Source organism: Harmonia axyridis, chromosome 3 (assembly GCF_914767665.1).
Source record: "Harmonia axyridis chromosome 3, icHarAxyr1.1, whole genome shotgun sequence".
Classification (NCBI taxonomy): domain Eukaryota; kingdom Metazoa; phylum Arthropoda; class Insecta; order Coleoptera; family Coccinellidae; genus Harmonia; species Harmonia axyridis.
In genome coordinates, this window is record NC_059503.1 from 960,053 (window position 1) to 979,413 (window position 19,361).

The following is a 19,361-nucleotide window of genomic DNA, read 5'->3' on the forward strand; positions in this document are numbered from 1 at the left end:
CTTCATCTACAACCTCTTCGAATTCAAGCGCTAGTAGAAGTTATTTTGACGGCGCCAATTTCTCTTGATGTGAAAGTGTTCCATCCACTTTCTTGAACATACTTGACCCACGTTGACCCCCCCAAATCAGTCGTGGACTCCCATACGTACCACAAACAGGTGTTTCGCCAATATTTCAGCCACTTCCTCATGTTGATCGAAGGTTGTCTGAAGGAGAATGTAGACCGCGTTCTGAATAGTATCGTACTTTCCCAACAACGGTAATTTTTCAAAACAATTTTTCCTTCCGTTAAAATTTAGCGTTGTGTGTATCGCTTACATGTAGTGTGCCCAGTGAACAATTTTTATTGGCGGATTGTGTGGAAATAAAGTGGTCTCCAAGTGATCCACCAACCTGTGAAGTCATCAAAATCCTCTGCAGAAATGAAAGTTTAACTGTCATAATGGATACAAACAAACCCAGTGAGTTTAGGGTGGTTCAAAATTTAGTATCAAGATTGCAGGGACGCATTTTTCAGACAGAGATCATTTTTTTCTATAAGAAGCTTCATTATCGATATAAGCACAGTAAAATCTTTGAGCTGTTGAGATAAATTCTGAAATCTAGTTTATATTTCAGGATCAACTATACCGAGTGGTTTTAAGAAACTACGAAGGTAATTCTTGAATAGAGCAATTTATTTCCCAATAAATTTTTTGCGGCAGTAGTGGATTCTAACATGAATTCATTGTTTTGTCTGTATCTGTGAAAGTCATCAAGAAAATAATTAAATTGATGATTTGCAATTCGTCGAATTTAATTGCAATTTGTCGAATTTATTGAATTAATTTGAAGAGTGAAAACGTGACAACTAAGTCTATAAACAAAACAAAATATTCATTTCGTAATTCATAATAAAATAGTGGTGTACTAAAAAAGTTTATTGGGCGAAAAATGACACAAGAAAAAAAATCACACTGTAGTTTTTCTCTCTCGTAAACGTCGAAACGTCGCTAGGTGAAACATGGTGTATTATTTGTTTCTTAGAACTGAAATAACTCACTTGAATCTTACCTCAGAAAGAAACTCATGTTTTTAATTTGATCTTGATATTTTGAAATCTAAAAGGGCTATGAAGAAAAATCCAGACTAATTTTTATCATACACCAAGCATGTTTATGGATAAACACAAATTTTGGCTTGAAAAATATGGTTCGCAATTTCGAAACATCCTGTTCATTATTTTCATAAATTTTACATTATAGTATATATAATATTCTCTCAAATGTGTTTCTATGTATTTCAGAGCTCCCAAATCCCCCCTCTGGTGATCAGTGGCTCAAACTGACCATAGGAAATTTCGGGAAATGGCAGTGTTGGATCTCATTTCTTTTATCCCTCTTCAAATTTCCTATAGCCTGGGTACAGATGAGCATCATATTCCTTGCTCCTCCAACACAGTTCTGGTGTTCACCACCCTTAATGTACCGCAACATGAGCGATGAAGATTGGCTCCGGATATCCAAACCCAGAGAATTCTCATTCAATCAAGTGAGATCCATTTATAATTGGCGGATGCGCTTTATGGTATCGCATCCACCATATCTAACTATGAATTTTTCTTTAGGGTCATCTACACAATGGCTTTTGCGAAATGAAATCATTGGATGATGGTAATGAAACAATGCCATGTCCTTATGGTTTCGACTACAATACAACTGTGTTCAAAACGAGCATTATTTCTGAATGGGATCTAATTTGCGGCAACGAGAGACTTGTGGACGTATCTCAGATCATTCTTATGACGGGTATTTTGATAGGTTAGTGTTGATTGATTCGAATTTGAGATGAACCATATTAGAATAACAATTAGAAGCATTGTGCAAAATTTTTTATTGATATCGTTACCAGAATCTCAGAAAATTTAACCTGATTTCACGTCCTAACTTCCTCTTTTTCTGGTCAATAATGTGATTTGAACTTTCAGGAAACATTTTATTTGGACTGTACGCCGACCAATATGGCAGAAAAATCATCCTCATAATCTGCGTAGTAATCCAAACAATATTTGGATTCATTGCCACATGGTCCCCATACTTTTGGGGATTCGTAGCCGCTAGATTTTTGGTAGCTGTAGCCAATGGTGGTACCTTAGTGGTATCTTTCGTTATGTGTATAGAAATCGTTGGAGGTAAATGGAGAGCCATAGTACCAATTTTGGTACAAGCACCTTTTGGTATAGGCTTCTCTTTGATGGCCTTGTTCGCATATTATACCAGAGATTGGAGGCAGTTTCATTATGTGATATCTGCTTTGTCTGCTCTATTTTTGTGGTATATATGGTGAGTATAAGGTTGTGTGAAAACTTTCACTTATACCTAAATACTTAATTTTTTTCAAAGGTTGATTCCGGAGTCCCCTAGATGGCTCTTCGTTAAGGGAAGGCAGGAAGAAGGCAGGAAGGTCCTCGAGCAAGCAGCTAGAATTAACGGGATAGATTCTGAGGTGTTCGAAAAAAAATTCTCGAAACTGTCCAACTTGCCGACAGACTCCAAAAAACCAAGTTTCATGGACTTATTCAAGACCAGGACCATTGCCAGGAGAGTCTCCTGGCTGTGTATCATTTGGTAAGAAAAGTATTTTCTACAATCAGAACGCAAAAAAAAGCGATAATATTTGAGATAATGAAAAACCTTTTTTTTGTCTCTATTTGAAAATGTTTATTATTATGCAGGTTTTTTGGCGGGATGAGCTTCTTCACCATAACTCAATACGTTGGCCATGTTGGTCAGAACATCTTTTTTTCAACAGCTGTTGGTGGTTTGCTCTGCATTCCTGGACAGATGATTTGTTTGTACATGATCGGTAGATTCGGCAGGAAGAATACCATAGCATTCTGGACCTCCGTCTGCGCCGTCTGCTTTTTGAGCATCATGGCCTTCCCTAAAGGCCATTACCCCTATGATTGGCAACGTATGTCATTTGCAGGCATTGGCATCATTGGATTATCTGTAGGTCTTTGCGAAAACATAACAATATTCACAATTCAATAAAAACTCAACTTTTTATCGAGATTTACCTTATTTCAGGTAACCTTATGCGCCCTCTACCTGTTCACCGGAGAACTTCTTCCTACCGTAGTTAGAAACACAGGGATGGGTCTCTGTTCAGTTTGTTCGAGGATTGGTTCAATGGCAGCACCTATTGTGATAGCACTTCATGACACAGCACCCTTCTTGCCTCTACTTCTCTTGGGTATCTTCAACATTGTAGAGACATGTCTGATACTGATGCTGCCAGAAACCGAAGGAACAGTTCTTCCAGAACTAATTGATGATTTGGACAGAGATGCAGATGGGCGAAACACTAAGAACAACAATTACATTGAGGTGCCCACAAGAGAGGATTTGGATGTTTGTGATGTGAATATTTGAGACGTTTGAGCAGGTATGGCTTCGTTGTGATCTGAAAATAAGACTTTGAAGAATATTTATGAAAATTTATCTAGCCCAAGACTTGATTGCATAATTTAAGATTTATATTTGTAAAAGGAAGTTTGTGAATATTAAAGTGTCCGAAAGTTTGGAGCAAACTATCGCTTGAATTTAACCATTGCACACACCTTGTCCCTACCTACCGATATAATGTTGTACCTACCAGCAGCTGGAATATCATGCAGAAGCAATCCTCTAATTTCAGCTTTGTTAATCCAAATGAATCAACTCACTAACACCATGCATACAACGCACCTTGCTCATGAAAAAAAAACTTTATATTATCAAGATCTCAATGTTACATTTTAGTAGTCACGTGTTAATGAACTTGGGTTTGGGTTGGGACATAAACGATTTTATAGCAATTAAAAAGCTCATTCCAATTCACGATGCGCGTTGCGTAAATTACAACCTTTCGGGAGAAAAATGTCTTCTTCTGACGGTGGCTATCATGTCTGGAAAAATAACATTATGTGATCCCATGATTTTTCCTAAAATATATATTTCTACCGATTGACGCGAAACTCTAACCTTCAATATTTCGTGAATTATGGCTTTTCGATAATTAGTTCGATCGATTTGAAATCAATAAACCTTTTGTGTGGAATTCGTGACGTTTTTACTTGAAATATAGGTCGAGTATAGCTTTGACCACTGCTCATTACCACACAAAGATCACATAAAAAAAAAGTAAAGCGAACATTTTATATCGTTCAATAAACTTTCTCATAACGACGGGAAAATAGTGTGAAATGTTCCTTTTTCATTTGTCGATGATATCGATTTCGAACATCCTGCCATTTTCGCAGTTTTAACTTATCGAATCCAATTGCTTTTGAAAACGATAAGAAAATATAGATGTTCCGTCGACTCTTTCGTGTTTCCAAATAAATAGTTATAAACGTTCGAACTGTATGTGGAAATTCGTTGACACAATTTCCATATAAAACAATAACGTTCTTTCGAAAATATTTGAATTTCGGAGATTTATTTTTGGAGATTACCCTAATATTTTGATTCTATGATAAATAAGCGAGAAATAATTAATTCTTTTGAAAGTATGAAATATGACTGAGTTTACATAGAGTTGATCAATCTTGTTATCTGTGCGTAAATTGTGGGAGGGAATATCAGTTTCTGTCAGTTTTGAATCAATTTCCATTTTGGTGAAAACTGCTCTGCCGAAAAGATTGGGCTGAAAATATACTCCATTGATTGGAAAATGAAGAGCAAGTAAGTTTTAATTTTGAAATTTTCCGAGTAATGCAACTTTTCGGGAACATTTTTCTGTGTTGTGTATCTACAGTCCTTTCTGGTCATTTTTTCCTATAATATATAAAATCAAAAAAAATATCGCAAATTCTATAAAATACGAAATTATTCTCCCCCATCCAATCGTTATTCAGTTAAATGAAAAAATCCAATTTTAATTTTTACGACAGGAGTTATGTTTATAATGCAATGATTTCATTTTTGAGAGATGAATTGATTAAATTTATCATACAATTTTAGCCTTTTGAATCCATGGATCAGATCTCGAGCTTTCATAAACGATGTAATATTGGTTAAAATTTTACTTTATATTTTAGATAATGGACCATTGGAATTGTTCGAGGGTAAAAAATATAAACACCAACTAGCATAGCTACGCTTTGAAATAATAGGAATTAAAAAATTGAACTATTCATATAAAATGAGGTATAAGAATAATCTGTTGCTTCACCACATTGATACTCTAACTCGAGAAATCGATCTTTGCATTTTTAAGGCTAAAAATTGAGAAACCTAATCAATGATGACTATGATAATGAAAACAATAACTTAAAAAACTTAGTTTTGCAGGAGTAACATTTTTTACTTACTCGTACGGTATTGAGTTACCTACTCCAAAATAATCAATACTTTTTATCATACGTAAATGGGCAAGTGCTTTTTTGATTATATAAACTTTTACACTAAAATAAATGAGTCGAATCATAGCATTTGAGGCTATTCCTTGCTGAAAATATTTAAATAATTCCGAAAAGAAAATTGTAACAGATTTAATCTTTGTGGAATAGATAGATCCCAAGAAGTGAAGTGTTACCAAATTCAAATTTGCATATTGCATTTAAAATTAGATTGTTCCCTAAAGATTCTTATATTTTAATATCACCTTATTCTGATGATGAATAATATGAAGATATAAACATTGATTTTTATCAAAGGAAGTTATGTTTTATGAAACCTCTATCAAGTTAATGATGCATAATTGATTAGAATTAGATCTAGTCCAGATAATCCTAGAGCGAGAGAACGCAAGAACAATAGATCTCATTTCTGCAATCTATTGGAATTATAAATCTAACTAAATTGTTCAGTTCGATCAGTAATTTTTGACAAAAATATTCAGATGGCTATATCTAGGAAACTATTGAATTGGTTCTTGATATTAATGAACTTCCAGAATTAATCCCACCAATACTATTCAAAAATGATCATTTCTATCATTAAGATATTCTGTATTTGGAAAATGGTGTTTTAAGGATATAAATTTGGTGTTGAATTTTTAGAGCTACTCTTTCATAAGCTTCTTATCGAAAGAAGCTTAATCTTACTATTTCGATTTTTCATTCAATAGATTCAGTTATTACTTGATAGAAATTCACTTAATATAAAATGAAACAAAATAATAATTTCCACGAATATTATCTAGAGCCCAAACTCGTTTAAAATTTCATTGAACAAAGACCTAAATATGTTTTTTTTTTCAGAAGATCCATATTTGGTGCCTTGAAACACGCCATCCCGACCTACATATGGATGTTCCTATTTGCAGCCGCAGTCTTCATCTTAACCCTAATCAATCTGAACCCAAAAATGGTTGACTACCTTCCAGAAACCTCAACAGTAGAAATTGAGGACTTCCAGAAGGGTTATTTGATCAAGACCCCAGGGTGTAAGATACCAGAGTTACCACTGAACAACACAGCACTACAGCATTACTTCGAGTACCAATACAAAGGGGCTCACTGCAACCAAGACAGACCGCCATTGGTAGACTCCAATCTGACCTCGTTACACCTTCTGGATACGTCTTTCCAAAGCTACAACATATCCGACAGGAGGTCTGTGCGTTGCTGCTACAAAGAGCTCAAGAGGAAAGAACCTCAGGGTAAACCAGACAAGCAGTTCGAATTCGGTGAAACATGCAATTATTTCGAAGAGAGCATCACAGTTAAAGAAGAATTTGTACAAGTTCTATGTTACTACAGGGAAAAAGAAATATACCAAGACTTATTCGCTTTCGTACCAAAGAAGTCAAACGTAGCTCCAGACGTAAATAGAGAAAAACTCAACGTTCTGATAATCGGCATCGACGCTATCTCTAGAATCAACTTCCATCGTCAAATGCCGAAAACCGTTGCTACCCTGAAGACCCTAGGGTTTCAAGAGTTCCTCGGATACAACAAGATAGCAGACAACACGTACCCCAACCTCATAGCTGTACTGACCGGTGATGACGAACAGACCATAGAAAAGAGCTGTAGAAGTACTGGAAAGTACTTCGATAACTGCAACTTAATTTGGAAACACTTCAAGAACAACAGTTACCTAACTTCCTTCGCCGAAGACTCAGCCTGGATGGGTTTATTCAACTATCAGAAATACGGCTTCCAAAAGCAGCCAACTGATTACGTATGGGGGTTCTTCAATCGCATCGCCGAAGATATGATTGGTAACTCTCAAAGTATGAATGTGATACAGTGCATTGGAGCGAGGGAAGATTACAAAATGATCGTCAAGTACGTCGAAGACTTCGTTCACCAAATGAACCACTGGAAACTTCCGTATTTATTCTTTTCTTGGAGCTCGAGTTTGTCCCACGATTTCGTGAACAAACCTAGAATAGGCGACCAGCTCTACTCCGACACCTTTCAGAACATGTACAATAAGGGACACTTCGAAAACACCGTGGTTATAGTAATGAGCGACCACGGTATTAGGTTTGGCGCTTTCAGGCAGACCTACCAAGGTCGTATAGAAGAAAGACTGCCGTTTTTGTTCGTAAGACTACCTTTGGAGTTCAAAGAACGTTACCCTCATGCTGTTGCAAACCTCAGGACCAACCTACGAAGACTTACCACACCTTTCGACCTACATGAAACCCTGTACGACCTTGCCCACGTCGAAAACCTGCAGGAAAGTGGTGGTAGGTATTCTAGGAGCAGATACGGTTTGAGCCTATTCAGCAAGATTCCTTCTTCTAGAACCTGCGAGGATGCTGGTATAACAGACCATTGGTGCACTTGTCTAGAGAGCCAACCAGTCGGTATAACTCCAGAGGTGAGGTACGTGACAATCTTCACTATCAACTACCTGAACAGCCTTCTAAAAGGTTACGCTCAATGTTCCAAACTTCGTTTGAAGACAATCAGAAACGCTCAGATTTTATCTCATGCCGAGAAGACCTTGAAATCCAAGGAACAAGTGAAGGACTACCTAGTGAGCTTCGAAACTTTACCCGGTGATGGCTCGTTTGAGGCTACTGTTAGAATATGGGGCACAGAGAAGTTGGAACTGATTGGTACAGTCAGTAGGTTGAATTTGTATGGAAAGCAGAGCGCCTGCATCACTGATTTTCATCTGAAACTGTACTGTTACTGCAAGGACATATGGAGTTGATGGATAGATTGAAAACTGAAGAGTATGGGAAGAGTTTTTTGACAATGATACAGGAAGAGAGGGTACAGGATGAGATCTGTGAAGGAATTGAGATCAATGAGAACCGTATGGAGATTCGATGATAAACTGATGGCATCAAAATATTTCGTGGTTCGAAAATAGCTGATCATTTCTTAAAGAAATAAAATACTCATATAACACAATTTGTGTGTTGAAATATTTTTTTAAGTTATTTAATTAACGGACGTTTTTTGTACTATATACATCCCATAAGCAAAGAGCTAAAGAGCTCATAGCTGTCGAAGAGTTCTTTGATGATAAAAGCACAATGTCCAATCACATAATAATTGTATTTTTTTATCTTCTACAGCCTTATTGTCCAATTAAATATACCGAGAGTGAAATATTTTTTTGAAAAAAGAACCAGGCTACAGATTTTGTTACATATGAATCTCACAGTTTTCTTAAATCTTTTCTGAATAGATCCTTCTGCATGAATCATTAATATATATAAGAGGTTACTACATCATATGGTCTCATTTGATTGCTTTCATGCAAGGTATCATAGTTAGAAATTAATTATATTATTGATTGGGAGATTCTTATCAATTTTCGAAAAATAATTGAGAAATCAAAATTATACAACTGTTCTGACTAATTATGGGTTCTTTGAAATCAGAAGACAAAATACATTAAGAATATATTTATTGTCCTTAATAAAATAGATATAAATACAGTTCACTATAGGTATTAGGGACTGTACGCAGTACATAAATTCGTCAACAAATACTGAATACCCTTATTTACATCAGAAACACATCGTTCCCTCTATTATATAATGGCAGGATGATTTTCTATATCTAGAAAGTAGAACTATTCCCTAGGAATATCAAAAACTACAACTGAACACAAAAATGAAAGAGAACATTTGAAAAAATCAAATACGTCAAAATATCGTACCAAAAATAAAATATCGCATCGCTCTTTTTTGCCAGTAAAATCATTGCTTGATCGAAAAATATTTTCCTATCGAACCGGATTTTACGAAAACGTTGAGGTATAGTACAGCTTTACTCTTAGCTGAAACTCAGTCTCATTAGATTCAAATAGATGAGTTTTGGTATAGGCTTCTCTTTGATGGCCTTGTTCGCATATTATACCAGAGATTGGAGGCAGTTTCATTATGTGATATCTGCTTTGTCTGCTCTATTTTTGTGGTATATATGGTGAGTAGAAGGTTGTGCGAAATTCTTTCACTTATACCTAAGTACTTAATTTTTTTCAAAGGTTGATTCCGGAGTCCCCTAGATGGCTCTTCGTTAAGGGAAGGCAGGAAGAAGGCAAAAAAATCCTCGAGCAAGCAGCTAGATGTAACGGGACAGATTCTGAGGTGTTCGAAAAAAAATTCGCGAAACTGTCCAACTTGCCGACAGACTCCAAAAAACCAAGTTTCATGGACTTATTCAAGACCAAAACCATCGCCAGGAGAGTCTCCTGGCTGTGTATAATTTGGTAAGAACAATATTTTCTATAATCAGAGTATTTGAGATGATGAAAAATCTTTTCGTCTCTATTTGAGAATGTTTATTATTATGCAGGTTTTTTGGTGGGATGAGCTTCTTCACCATAATTCAATACGTTGGCCATGTTGGTCAGAACATCTTCTTTTCAACAGCTGTTGGTGGTTTGCTCTGCATTCCTGGACAGATGATTTGTTTGTACATGATCGGTAGATTCGGCAGGAAGAATACCATAGCATTCTGGACCTCCGTCTGCACCGTCTGCTTTTTGAGCATCATGGCCTTCCCTAAAGGCCAGTACCCCTATGATTGGCAACGTATGTCATTTGCAGGCATTGGCATCATTGGATTATCTGTAGGTCTTTGCAAAAACATATTCAACAATATTCACAATTCAATAAAAACTCAACTTTTTATCAGGTAACCTTATGCGCCCTCTACCTGTTCACCGGAGAACTTCTTCCAACCGTAGTGAGAAACACAGGGATGGGTCTCTGTTCAGTTTGTTCGAGGATTGGTTCAATGGCAGCACCTATTGTGATAGCACTTCATGACACAGCACCCTTCTTGCCTCTTCTTCTCTTGGGTATCTTCAACATTGTAGAGACATGTTTGATACTGATGCTGCCAGAAACCGAAGGAACAGTTCTTCCAGAACTAATTGATGATTTGGACAGAGATGCAGATGGGCGAAACACTAAGAACAACAATTACATTGAGGTGCCCACAAGAGAGGATTTGGATGTTTGTGATGTGAATATTTGAGACGTTTGAGCAGGTATGGCTTCGTTGTGATCTGAAAATAAGACTTTGAAGAATATTTATGAAAATTTATCTAGCCCAAGACTTGATTGCATAATTTAAGATTTATATTTGTAAAAGGAAGTTTGTGAATATTAAAGTGTCCGAAAGTTTGGAGCAAACTATCGCTTGAATTTAACCATTGCACACACCTTGTCCCTACCTACCGATATAATGTTGTACCTACCAGCAGCTGGAATATCATGCAGAAGCAATCCTCTAATTTCAGCTTTGTTAATCCAAATGAATCAACTCACTAACACCATGCATACAACGCACCTTGCTCATGAAAAAAAAACTTTATATTATCAAGATCTCAATGTTACATTTTAGTAGTCACGTGTTAATGAACTTGGGTTTGGGTTGGGACATAAACGATTTTATAGCAATTAAAAAGCTCATTCCAATTCACGATGCGCGTTGCGTAAATTACAACCTTTCGGGAGAAAAATGTCTTCTTCTGACGGTGGCTATCATGTCTGGAAAAATAACATTATGTGATCCCATGATTTCTCCTAAAATATATATTTCTACCGATTGACGCGAAACTCTAACCTTCAATATTTCGTGAATTTATGGCTTTTCGATAATTAGTTCGATCGATTTGAAATCAATAAACCTTTTGTGTGGAATTCGTGACGTTTTTACTTGAAATATAGGTCGAGTATAGCTTTGACCACTGCTCATTACCACACAAAGATCACATAAAAAAAAAGTAAAGCGAACATTTTATATCGTTCAATAAACTTTCTCATAACGACGGGAAAATAGTGTGAAATGTTCCTTTTTCATTTGTCGATGATATCGATTTCGAACATCCTGCCATTTTCGCAGTTTTAACTTATCGAATCCAATTGCTTTTGAAAACGATAAGAAAATATAGATTTTCCGTCGACTCTTTCGTGTTTCCAAATAAATAGTTATAAACGTTCGAATTGTATGTGGAAATTCGTTGACACAATTTCCATATAAAACAATAACGTTCTTTCGAAAATATTTGAATTTCGGAGATTTATTTTTGGAGATTACCCTAATATTTTGATTCTATGATAAATAAGCGAGAAATAATTAATCCTTTTGAAAGTATGAAATATGACTGAGTTTACATAGAGTTGATCAATCTTGTTATCTGTGCGTAAATTGTGGGAGGGAATATCAGTTTCTGTCAGTTTTGAATCAATTTCCATTTTGGTGAAAACTGCTCTGCCGAAAAGATTGGGCTGAAAATATACTCCATTGATTGGAAAATGAAGAGCAAGTAAGTTTTAATTTTGAAATTTTCCGAGTAATGCAACTTTTCGGGAACTTTTTTCTGTGTTGTGTATCTACAGTCCTTTCTGGTCATTATTTTCTGTAATGTATAAAATCAAAAAATATCGCAAATTCTATCAAATATGAAATTATTCTCCCCCATCCAATAGTTATTCAGTTAAATGAAAAAAAACCAATTTTAATTTTTACGACTGGTGTTATGTTTATAATGCAATGATTTCATTTTTGAGAGATGAATTCATTAAATTCATCATACAATTTTAGCCTTTTGAATCAATGGATCAGATCTCGAGCTTTCATAAACGATGTAATATTGGTTAAAATTTTACTTTATATTTTAGATAATAGATCATTGAAATTATTCGAGGGTAAAAAATATAAACGCCAACTAGCGTAGCTACGCTTAGAAATAATTAGAATTAAAAAATTGAACCATTCATATAAAATAAGGTAGAATAATCTGTTGCTTTACCACATTAATAATCTAACTCGAGAAATCGATCCTTGCATTTTTAAGGCTAAAAATTGAGAAATCTAATCAATGATGACTATGATAATGAAAACAATAACTTAAAAAAATTAAACTTAAAAGTTTTGCAGGAGTAAAATGTCTATATTTTTTACTTACTCCTACGGTATTGAGTTACCTACTCCAAAATAATCAATACTATTATCATACGTATAGGTGCTTTTTTGATTATATAAACTTTTACACTAAAATCATTCAGTCGAATCATAGCATTTGCGGCTATTCCTTGCTGAAAATATTTAAATAATTCCGAAAAGAAAATTGTAACAGATTTGATCTTTGTGGAATAGATAGATCCCAAAAAGTGAAGTGTTACCAAATTCAAATTTGCATATTGCATTTAAAATTAGATTGTTCCCTAAAGATTCTTATATTTTAATATCACCTTATTCTGATGATGAATAATATGAAGATATAAACATTGATTTTTATCAAAGGAAGTTATGTTTTATGAAACCTCTATCAAGTTAATGATGCATAATTGATTAGAATTAGATCTAGTCCAGATAATCCTAGAGCGAGAGAACGCAAGAACAATAGATCTCATTTCTGCAATCTATTGGAATTATAAATCTAACTAAATTGTTCAGTTCGATCAGTAATTTTTGACAAAAATATTCAGATGGCTATATCTAGGAAACTATTGAATTGGTTCTTGATATTTTAGCGAGTCGTTCTCGAGCTAATATTTAGGTGCGCCCTCTCCCGGGGGTATTGTGTTTCGTCCCGAGATCGCTGGTGGACTCATCGGTTAGGCTATCCAGCGATCTCTGCCTAAGACACACCTTCCCACCCATCGGGTGAGAAGTGAATCGGTTGCTTTGCGTCGACCCCTTTAAATCCGCCGGGGCCGATGTTGTGTGGCGCATTACGACCATGGCGCCATCTCTGAGCAAACCGAGTCACTACACACCCCCTCACCAGTAACCAAGACCCTCCTGAGGAGGAGGTACGCAGGTGGTCCCAGGGGGGAGAGAGCGCTTGCGTGCTGTGATGACGAAAAAACGAGGCTCGGCGTGCCATCGGCTCTAGTGTCCGATGGACACCCCAGTAGCCGTAACGTTGAGCGGGGCAGTGAGTCGCCTCTGCGCTCCAACGCCGCAGCTTTCCGTCATCACGTCGGGGTCACCAATTTAGCGAGTCGTTCTCGAGCTAATATTTAGGTGCGCCCTCTCCCGGGGGTATTGTGTTTCGTCCCGAGATCGCTGGTGGACTCATCGGTTAGGCTATCCAGCGATCTCTGCCTAAGACACACCTTCCCACCCATCGGGTGAGAAGTGAATCGGTTGCTTTGCGTCGACCCCTTTAAATCCGCCGGGGCCGATGTTGTGTGGCGCATTACGACCATGGCGCCATCTCTGAGCAAACCGAGTCACTACAATATTAATGAACTTCCAGAATTAATCCCACCAATACTATTCAAAAATGATCATTTCTATCATTAAGATATTCTGTATTTGGAAAATGGTGTTTTAAGGATATAAATTTGGTGTTGAATTTTTAGAGCTACTCTTTCATAAGCTTCTTATCGAAAGAAGCTTAATCTTACTATTTCGATTTTTCATTCAATAGATTCAGTTATTACTTGATAGAAATTCACTAAATATAAAATGAAACAAAATAATAATTTCCACGAATATTATCTAGAGCCCAAACTCGTTCAAAATTTCATTGAACAAAGACCTAAATATGTTTTTTTTTCAGAAGATCCATATTTGGTGCCTTGAAACACGCCATCCCGACCTACATATGGATGTTCCTATTTGCAGCCGCAGTCTTCATCTTAACCCTAATCAATCTGAACCCAAAAATGGTTGACTACCTTCCAGAAACCTCAACAGTAGAAATCGAGGACTTCCAGAAGGGTTATTTGATCAAGACCCCAGGGTGTAAGATACCAGAGTTACCACTAAACAACACAGCACTACAGCATTACTTCGAGTACCAATACAAAGGGGCTCACTGCAACCAAGACAGACCGCCATTGGTAGACTCCAATCTGACCTCGTTACACCTTCTGGATACGTCTTTCCAAAGCTACAACATATCCGACAGGAGTTCTGTGCGTTGCTGCTACAAAGAGCTCAAGAGGAAAGAACCTCAGGGTAAACCAGACAAGCAGTTCGAATTCGGTGAAACATGCAATTATTTCGAAGAGAGCATTACAGTTGAAGAAGAATTTGTACAAGTCCTATGTTACTACAGGGAAAAAGAAATATACCAAGACTTGTTCGCTTTCGTACCAAGGAAGTCAAACGTAGCTCCAGACGTAAACAGAGAAAAACTCAACGTTCTGATAATCGGCATCGACGGTATCTCTAGAATCAATTTCCATCGTCAAATGCCGAAAACCGTTGCTACCCTGAAGACCCTAGGGTTTCAAGAATTCCTCGGTTACAACAAGATAGCAGACAACACGTACCCCAACCTCATAGCTGTACTGACCGGTGATGACGAACAGACCATAGAAAAGAGCTGTAGAAGTACTGGAAAGTACTTCGATAACTGCAACTTAATTTGGAAACACTTCAAGAACAACAGTTACCTTACTTCCTTCGCCGAAGACTCAGCCTGGATGGGTTTATTCAACTATCAGAAATACGGCTTCCAAAAGCAGCCAACTGATTACGTATGGGGATTCTTCGATCGCATCGCCGAAGATATGATAGGTAACTCTCAAAGTATGAATGTGATACAGTGCATTGGAGCGAGGGAAGATTACAAAATGATCGTCAAGTACGTCGAAGACTTCGTTCACCAAATGAACCACTGGAAACTTCCGTACTTATCATTCTCTTGGAGCTCGAGTTTGTCCCACGATTTCGTGAACAAACCTAGGATAGGCGACCAGTTCTACTCTGACTCCTTTCAGAACATGTACAATAAGGGACACTTCGAAAACACCGTGGTTATAGTAATGAGCGACCACGGTATTAGGTTTGGCTCTTTCAGGCAGACCTACCAAGGTCGTATAGAAGAAAGACTGCCGTTTTTGTTCGTAAGACTACCTTTGGAGTTCAAAGAACGTTACCCTCATGCTGTTGCAAACCTCAGGACCAACCTACGAAGACTTACCACACCTTTCGACCTACACGAAACCCTGTACGACCTTGCCCACGTCGAAAACATGCAGGAAAGCGGTGGTAGGTATTCTAGGAGCAGATACGGTTTGAGCCTGTTCAGCAAGATTCCTTCTTCTAGAACCTGCGAGGATGCTGGTATAACAGACCATTGGTGCACTTGTCTAGAGAGCCAACCGGTCGGTATAACTCCAGAGGTGAAGTACGTGACAATCTTCACTATCAACTACCTGAACAGTCTTCTAAAAGGTTACGCTCAATGTTCCAAACTTCGTTTGAAGACAATCAGAAACGCTCAGATTTTATCTCATGCCGAGAAGACCTTGAAATCCAAGGTACAAGTGAAGGACTACCTAGTGAGCTTCGAAACTTTACCCGGTGATGGCTCGTTTGAGGCTACTGTTAGAATATGGGGCACAGAGAAGTTGGAACTGATTGGTACAGTCAGTAGGTTGAATTTGTATGGAAAGCAGAGCGCCTGCATCACTGATTTTCATCTGAAACTGTACTGTTACTGCAAGGACATGTGGAGTTGATGGATAGATTGAAAAGTATGGGAAGAGTTTTGTGACAATGATACAGGAAGAGAGGGTACAGGATGAGATCTGTGAAGGAATTGAGATCAATGAGAACCGTATGGAGATTCGATGATAAACTAATGGCATCAAAATACTTCGTGGTTCGAAAATAGCTGATCATTTCTTAAAGAAATAAAATACTCATATAACACAATTTGTGTGTTGAAATATTTTTTTAAGTTATATAACTAACGGAGGTTTTTTTGTACTATACATCGAATGAACAACAAACAACAAACAAAGAGCTAAAGAGCTTATAGCCGTCAAAGTGTTCTTTGATGATAAAATCACAATGTCCAATCAAATAATAATTGTATTTTTATCTTCTACAGCCTTATTGTCCAATTAAATATACCGAGAGTAAAATATTTTTTGAAAAAAGAACCAGACTTCAGATTTTGTTACATATGAATCACACAGTTTTTTTCAAATCTATTCTGAATAGATCCTTATACATAAATCATCAATATATATATAAGGGGTCACTACATGAGGTCTTATTTGATTGCTTTCATTCAAGTTATTATAGTTAGAAATTAATCATATTATTGATTGTCAAATGGAGATTCTCATCAATTATCGAAAAAAAAATTGAGAAATCAAAATCATACAACTATTTATAGTTCTGACTTATTATGGGTTCTTTAAAATTATAAGAAAATACATTAAGAATATATTTATTGTCCTTAATAAAATAGATATAAATACAGTTCACTATAGGTATTAGGGACTGTACGCAGTACATAAATTCGTCAACAAATACTGAATACCCTTATTTACATCAGAAACACATCGTTCCCTCTATTATATAATGGCAGGATGATTTTCTATATCTAGAAAGTAGAACTATTCCCTAGGAATATCAAAAACTACAACTGAACACAAAAATGAAAGAGAACATTTGAAAAAATCAAATACGTCAAAATGTCGTACCAAAAATAAAATATCGCATCACTCTTTTTTGCCAGTAAAATCATTGCTTGATCGAAAAATATTTTCCTATCGAACCGGATTTTACGAAAACGTTGAGGTATAGTACAGCTTTACTCTTAGCTGAAACTCAGTCTCATTAGATTCAAATAGATGAGTTCTCCTTTTTCACTCTCGTCTGTCAAACATCTCGTTGGAGTTTCCATTTGATTTCGTCTTGTTGGTCGCGTATTTCTCAGCTTCCTCTATGGTGTCTGGAAGTTTGCAGTTCAAGGTTTCCGGCAATTTCAGACATAACACCGCTCCAACCAAAGGCATTATACCGAAAATAAGGGTCGGTACCCATGGCGCTACTGTGGACAATCCAGCTACAAACGGAGCAGTCATAGAGCCAATCCTAGCGCACATAGACGAAGTACCAACCCCAATATTACGTATTAGGGTCGGAAACAGTTCTCCGGAGTAGATATAAACAGTGGGGAAGCACACAGCCATCCCCAAAATACCAACAAAGCTCAAAGAAGGCTTCAACCAAGTTGGATCATCCGGTACCACTCCAATGAGGAGTACTGAGACTCCAGCCACCACATTGGCTAAAATCAGTGAGTTTCTTCTTCCCAAAGCTTCGAGAGACCACAGAGCGAAGAATGTGCCGGGTATCTGTATGACGCCAGATATGGCAACGTTGATGAATATGTTTCCTCCCAAGCGTCCAATGTACTGGGCGACGCCAAAGAAGCATAAACCGCACACCAGCCAGTTGAAACAGATGCAAATCGTGTAGACCCTGATCACGGGTGTCTTGATGAGATCTAGAGCGTTTCCACCTTGTCCCCCACTCCTGTTTTTGAGGTCCGACTTTTGGGCGAACTCCTCCACGTCCTGTTTGATAGAATCTATGGGTAGATCATTGCATTTGGCTCCTCTTTCCAGTACTGCAACGGCTTGGTGAGTTTTTCCTACGGTCATCAGCCATCTAGGGGATTCTGGTAGTACCCAGTAGTAGGCTATGAGTAGTAAGGAAGGTGCACTGATGGCTGCCTGTAAGTATCTCCAATCCCTGATAAGATATCCAAAGAAAGCAAGACTCAGATGTCCAAAATCAAACGGTATTTGGTACATTATTCCGATAGTAGTCCTCCATTTGGTACCTACGAAAAATATTTTTGATTATTATAAAGAAGAATTGGTATAATTCAGGATTAATAGAAACCAACTCGCTAAGCAAGTTATCTTAGTTTGCATTTGAGCAGCACAATGTCACTTTGCAAATATTACCAAGAAACAAATAGCCAGAATGTTACTTTTTATGAAAATCAAGTAAATAAAGATGACCCATGCTTTCATGATGAACAATTATCAAAATCTTCAATGAAAGGGATGAATTTGGAGCTCTTTTCGCATCATTGTTTTTTGCTATTTGTATTTAAAGATGCCGAAATACATACTAAAAAAACTTTAAGAATAAGAAGAGCATTGAAGACACAGGAGCTTTTGAGCGCTTCTACATTCATGTGCAAATTACATCCTTGAAGATCACATCCCTGATGTATACAGGTGTATATGTGATCCTAAAGGTTTTCATTCGATATTATTTCTGAATTTTGCACTAGCTTCAAATTGTCAAATTGAAAAAGGTTGTCGTACCTATCAGTTCCATCACAAGAACGAAGCTTGTTACCATGGTTCCTCCTGTTGCCATAGCAGATAGAAACCGCATTAAGAGGACCAAGGGCAGCCAAGGCATAAAAGCAGCAGCAACGCCTGACAAAAACTGAAGAATAACAGCCCAAACCAGAGGATTTTTTCTTCCAAACCTGAACAAAAATTTATTGTAATTAAAAGGTTCCATAGTAGCTTCAAGTAAAGTTACCTGTCAGATAAGTAACCAAAGACCAAGTTTCCGAAGAGAATGCCAAGCATTGTGATGGTTTGAGCCATGTGGGCTATATAAGCTCTTCCGCAAACCAAATCGAATTGAGTGATGAGAGTTTCTGCGAATATGCTCCTAAAATAAGATGGTATTTAAAAAAAAATCTAACTCTGGTGAAGTTGATGGTATTTACCTGTTGAAAACATGTTCGTGGCATTCTTCGGAACAGAGTTCAGCTGAAATGTTTGCGCAAGTGAATTGAGCTGGTGGTGCTTCAAACACGATATTGAGTTGATGCCAAGCAACAGGAAATTTCACTAAAAAAATTGCTAGGCAGACCAAAATTTGCCATTTTCCAAGTACTCCTATAGTCTTCTCGACTATATCCTCTTTTCCTGATCCTGTAGATGTGGTCACTGAAAAAATAGTAAACCATATTGAGATAATGTATTCGAATATACTTGGTATAAATTGTGAAAATTTTTATATTGTTGAAAAAAAGTTCATTCAGATTTTTTTGTGTTTTCTTTTTCTATTTGTTCGAAGATTTCGACAAGGTATCTAACGGATGTTTTTTTTTTGAGGTATATAACTTTAAGTTGGCATTACTGTTCAAGATGACGACCGATTTAAGAGCTG

At 36.9% G+C, this 19,361-nt stretch overlaps 2 protein-coding genes across 12 annotated transcripts in view; one reads left to right on the forward strand and one right to left on the reverse strand.

Moving 5' to 3' along the window:
• On the forward strand, window positions 1-16,073 carry LOC123676588 (solute carrier family 22 member 3-like). 9 transcript variants are annotated; one of them, XM_045612593.1, is made up of 9 exons: window positions 1-462; window positions 1,287-1,531; window positions 1,608-1,800; window positions 1,968-2,222; window positions 9,266-9,365; window positions 9,427-9,651; window positions 9,738-10,014; window positions 10,080-10,437; window positions 13,966-14,101. In XM_045612593.1, exons 1-8 carry the CDS (start codon window positions 444-446, stop codon window positions 10,422-10,424), a joined length of 1,659 nt encoding a protein of 552 aa, XP_045468549.1. In that variant the 5' UTR covers window positions 1-443; the 3' UTR covers window positions 10,425-10,437; window positions 13,966-14,101. The 9 variants fall into 9 exon arrangements, with proteins under 9 accessions (XP_045468549.1, XP_045468550.1, XP_045468548.1 ...); XM_045612594.1 differs by having other exon boundaries at window positions 13,969-14,082; XM_045612592.1 differs by lacking the exons at window positions 9,266-9,365; window positions 9,427-9,651; window positions 9,738-10,014; window positions 10,080-10,437; window positions 13,966-14,101 and adding exons at window positions 2,383-2,607; window positions 2,715-2,991; window positions 3,070-3,427; window positions 6,231-6,333 and having other exon boundaries at window positions 6-462; window positions 1,968-2,322.
• The window catches only part of LOC123676590 (organic cation transporter protein-like), a 19,721-nt gene continuing 9,187 nt past the window's right edge, over window positions 8,828-19,361 (reverse strand). The window contains exons 2-6 of one of the 3 annotated variants that reach the window (XR_006746980.1): window positions 18,916-19,138; window positions 18,723-18,857; window positions 18,497-18,666; window positions 16,933-18,000; window positions 8,828-9,179 (exon numbers count right to left, since the gene is read on the reverse strand). Coding sequence is in view for 2 of the 3 variants with exons in the window: in XM_045612597.1 (XP_045468553.1) it covers window positions 17,018-18,000; window positions 18,497-18,666; window positions 18,723-18,857; window positions 18,916-19,138 (1,511 nt within the window). In the remaining variant the exon portion in view is untranslated. Of the gene's footprint in view, window positions 9,240-16,932; window positions 18,001-18,496; window positions 18,667-18,722; window positions 18,858-18,915; window positions 19,139-19,361 lie in introns of all 3 variants that reach the window. The other 2 variants (XM_045612597.1, XM_045612596.1) reach the window with 2 other exon arrangements.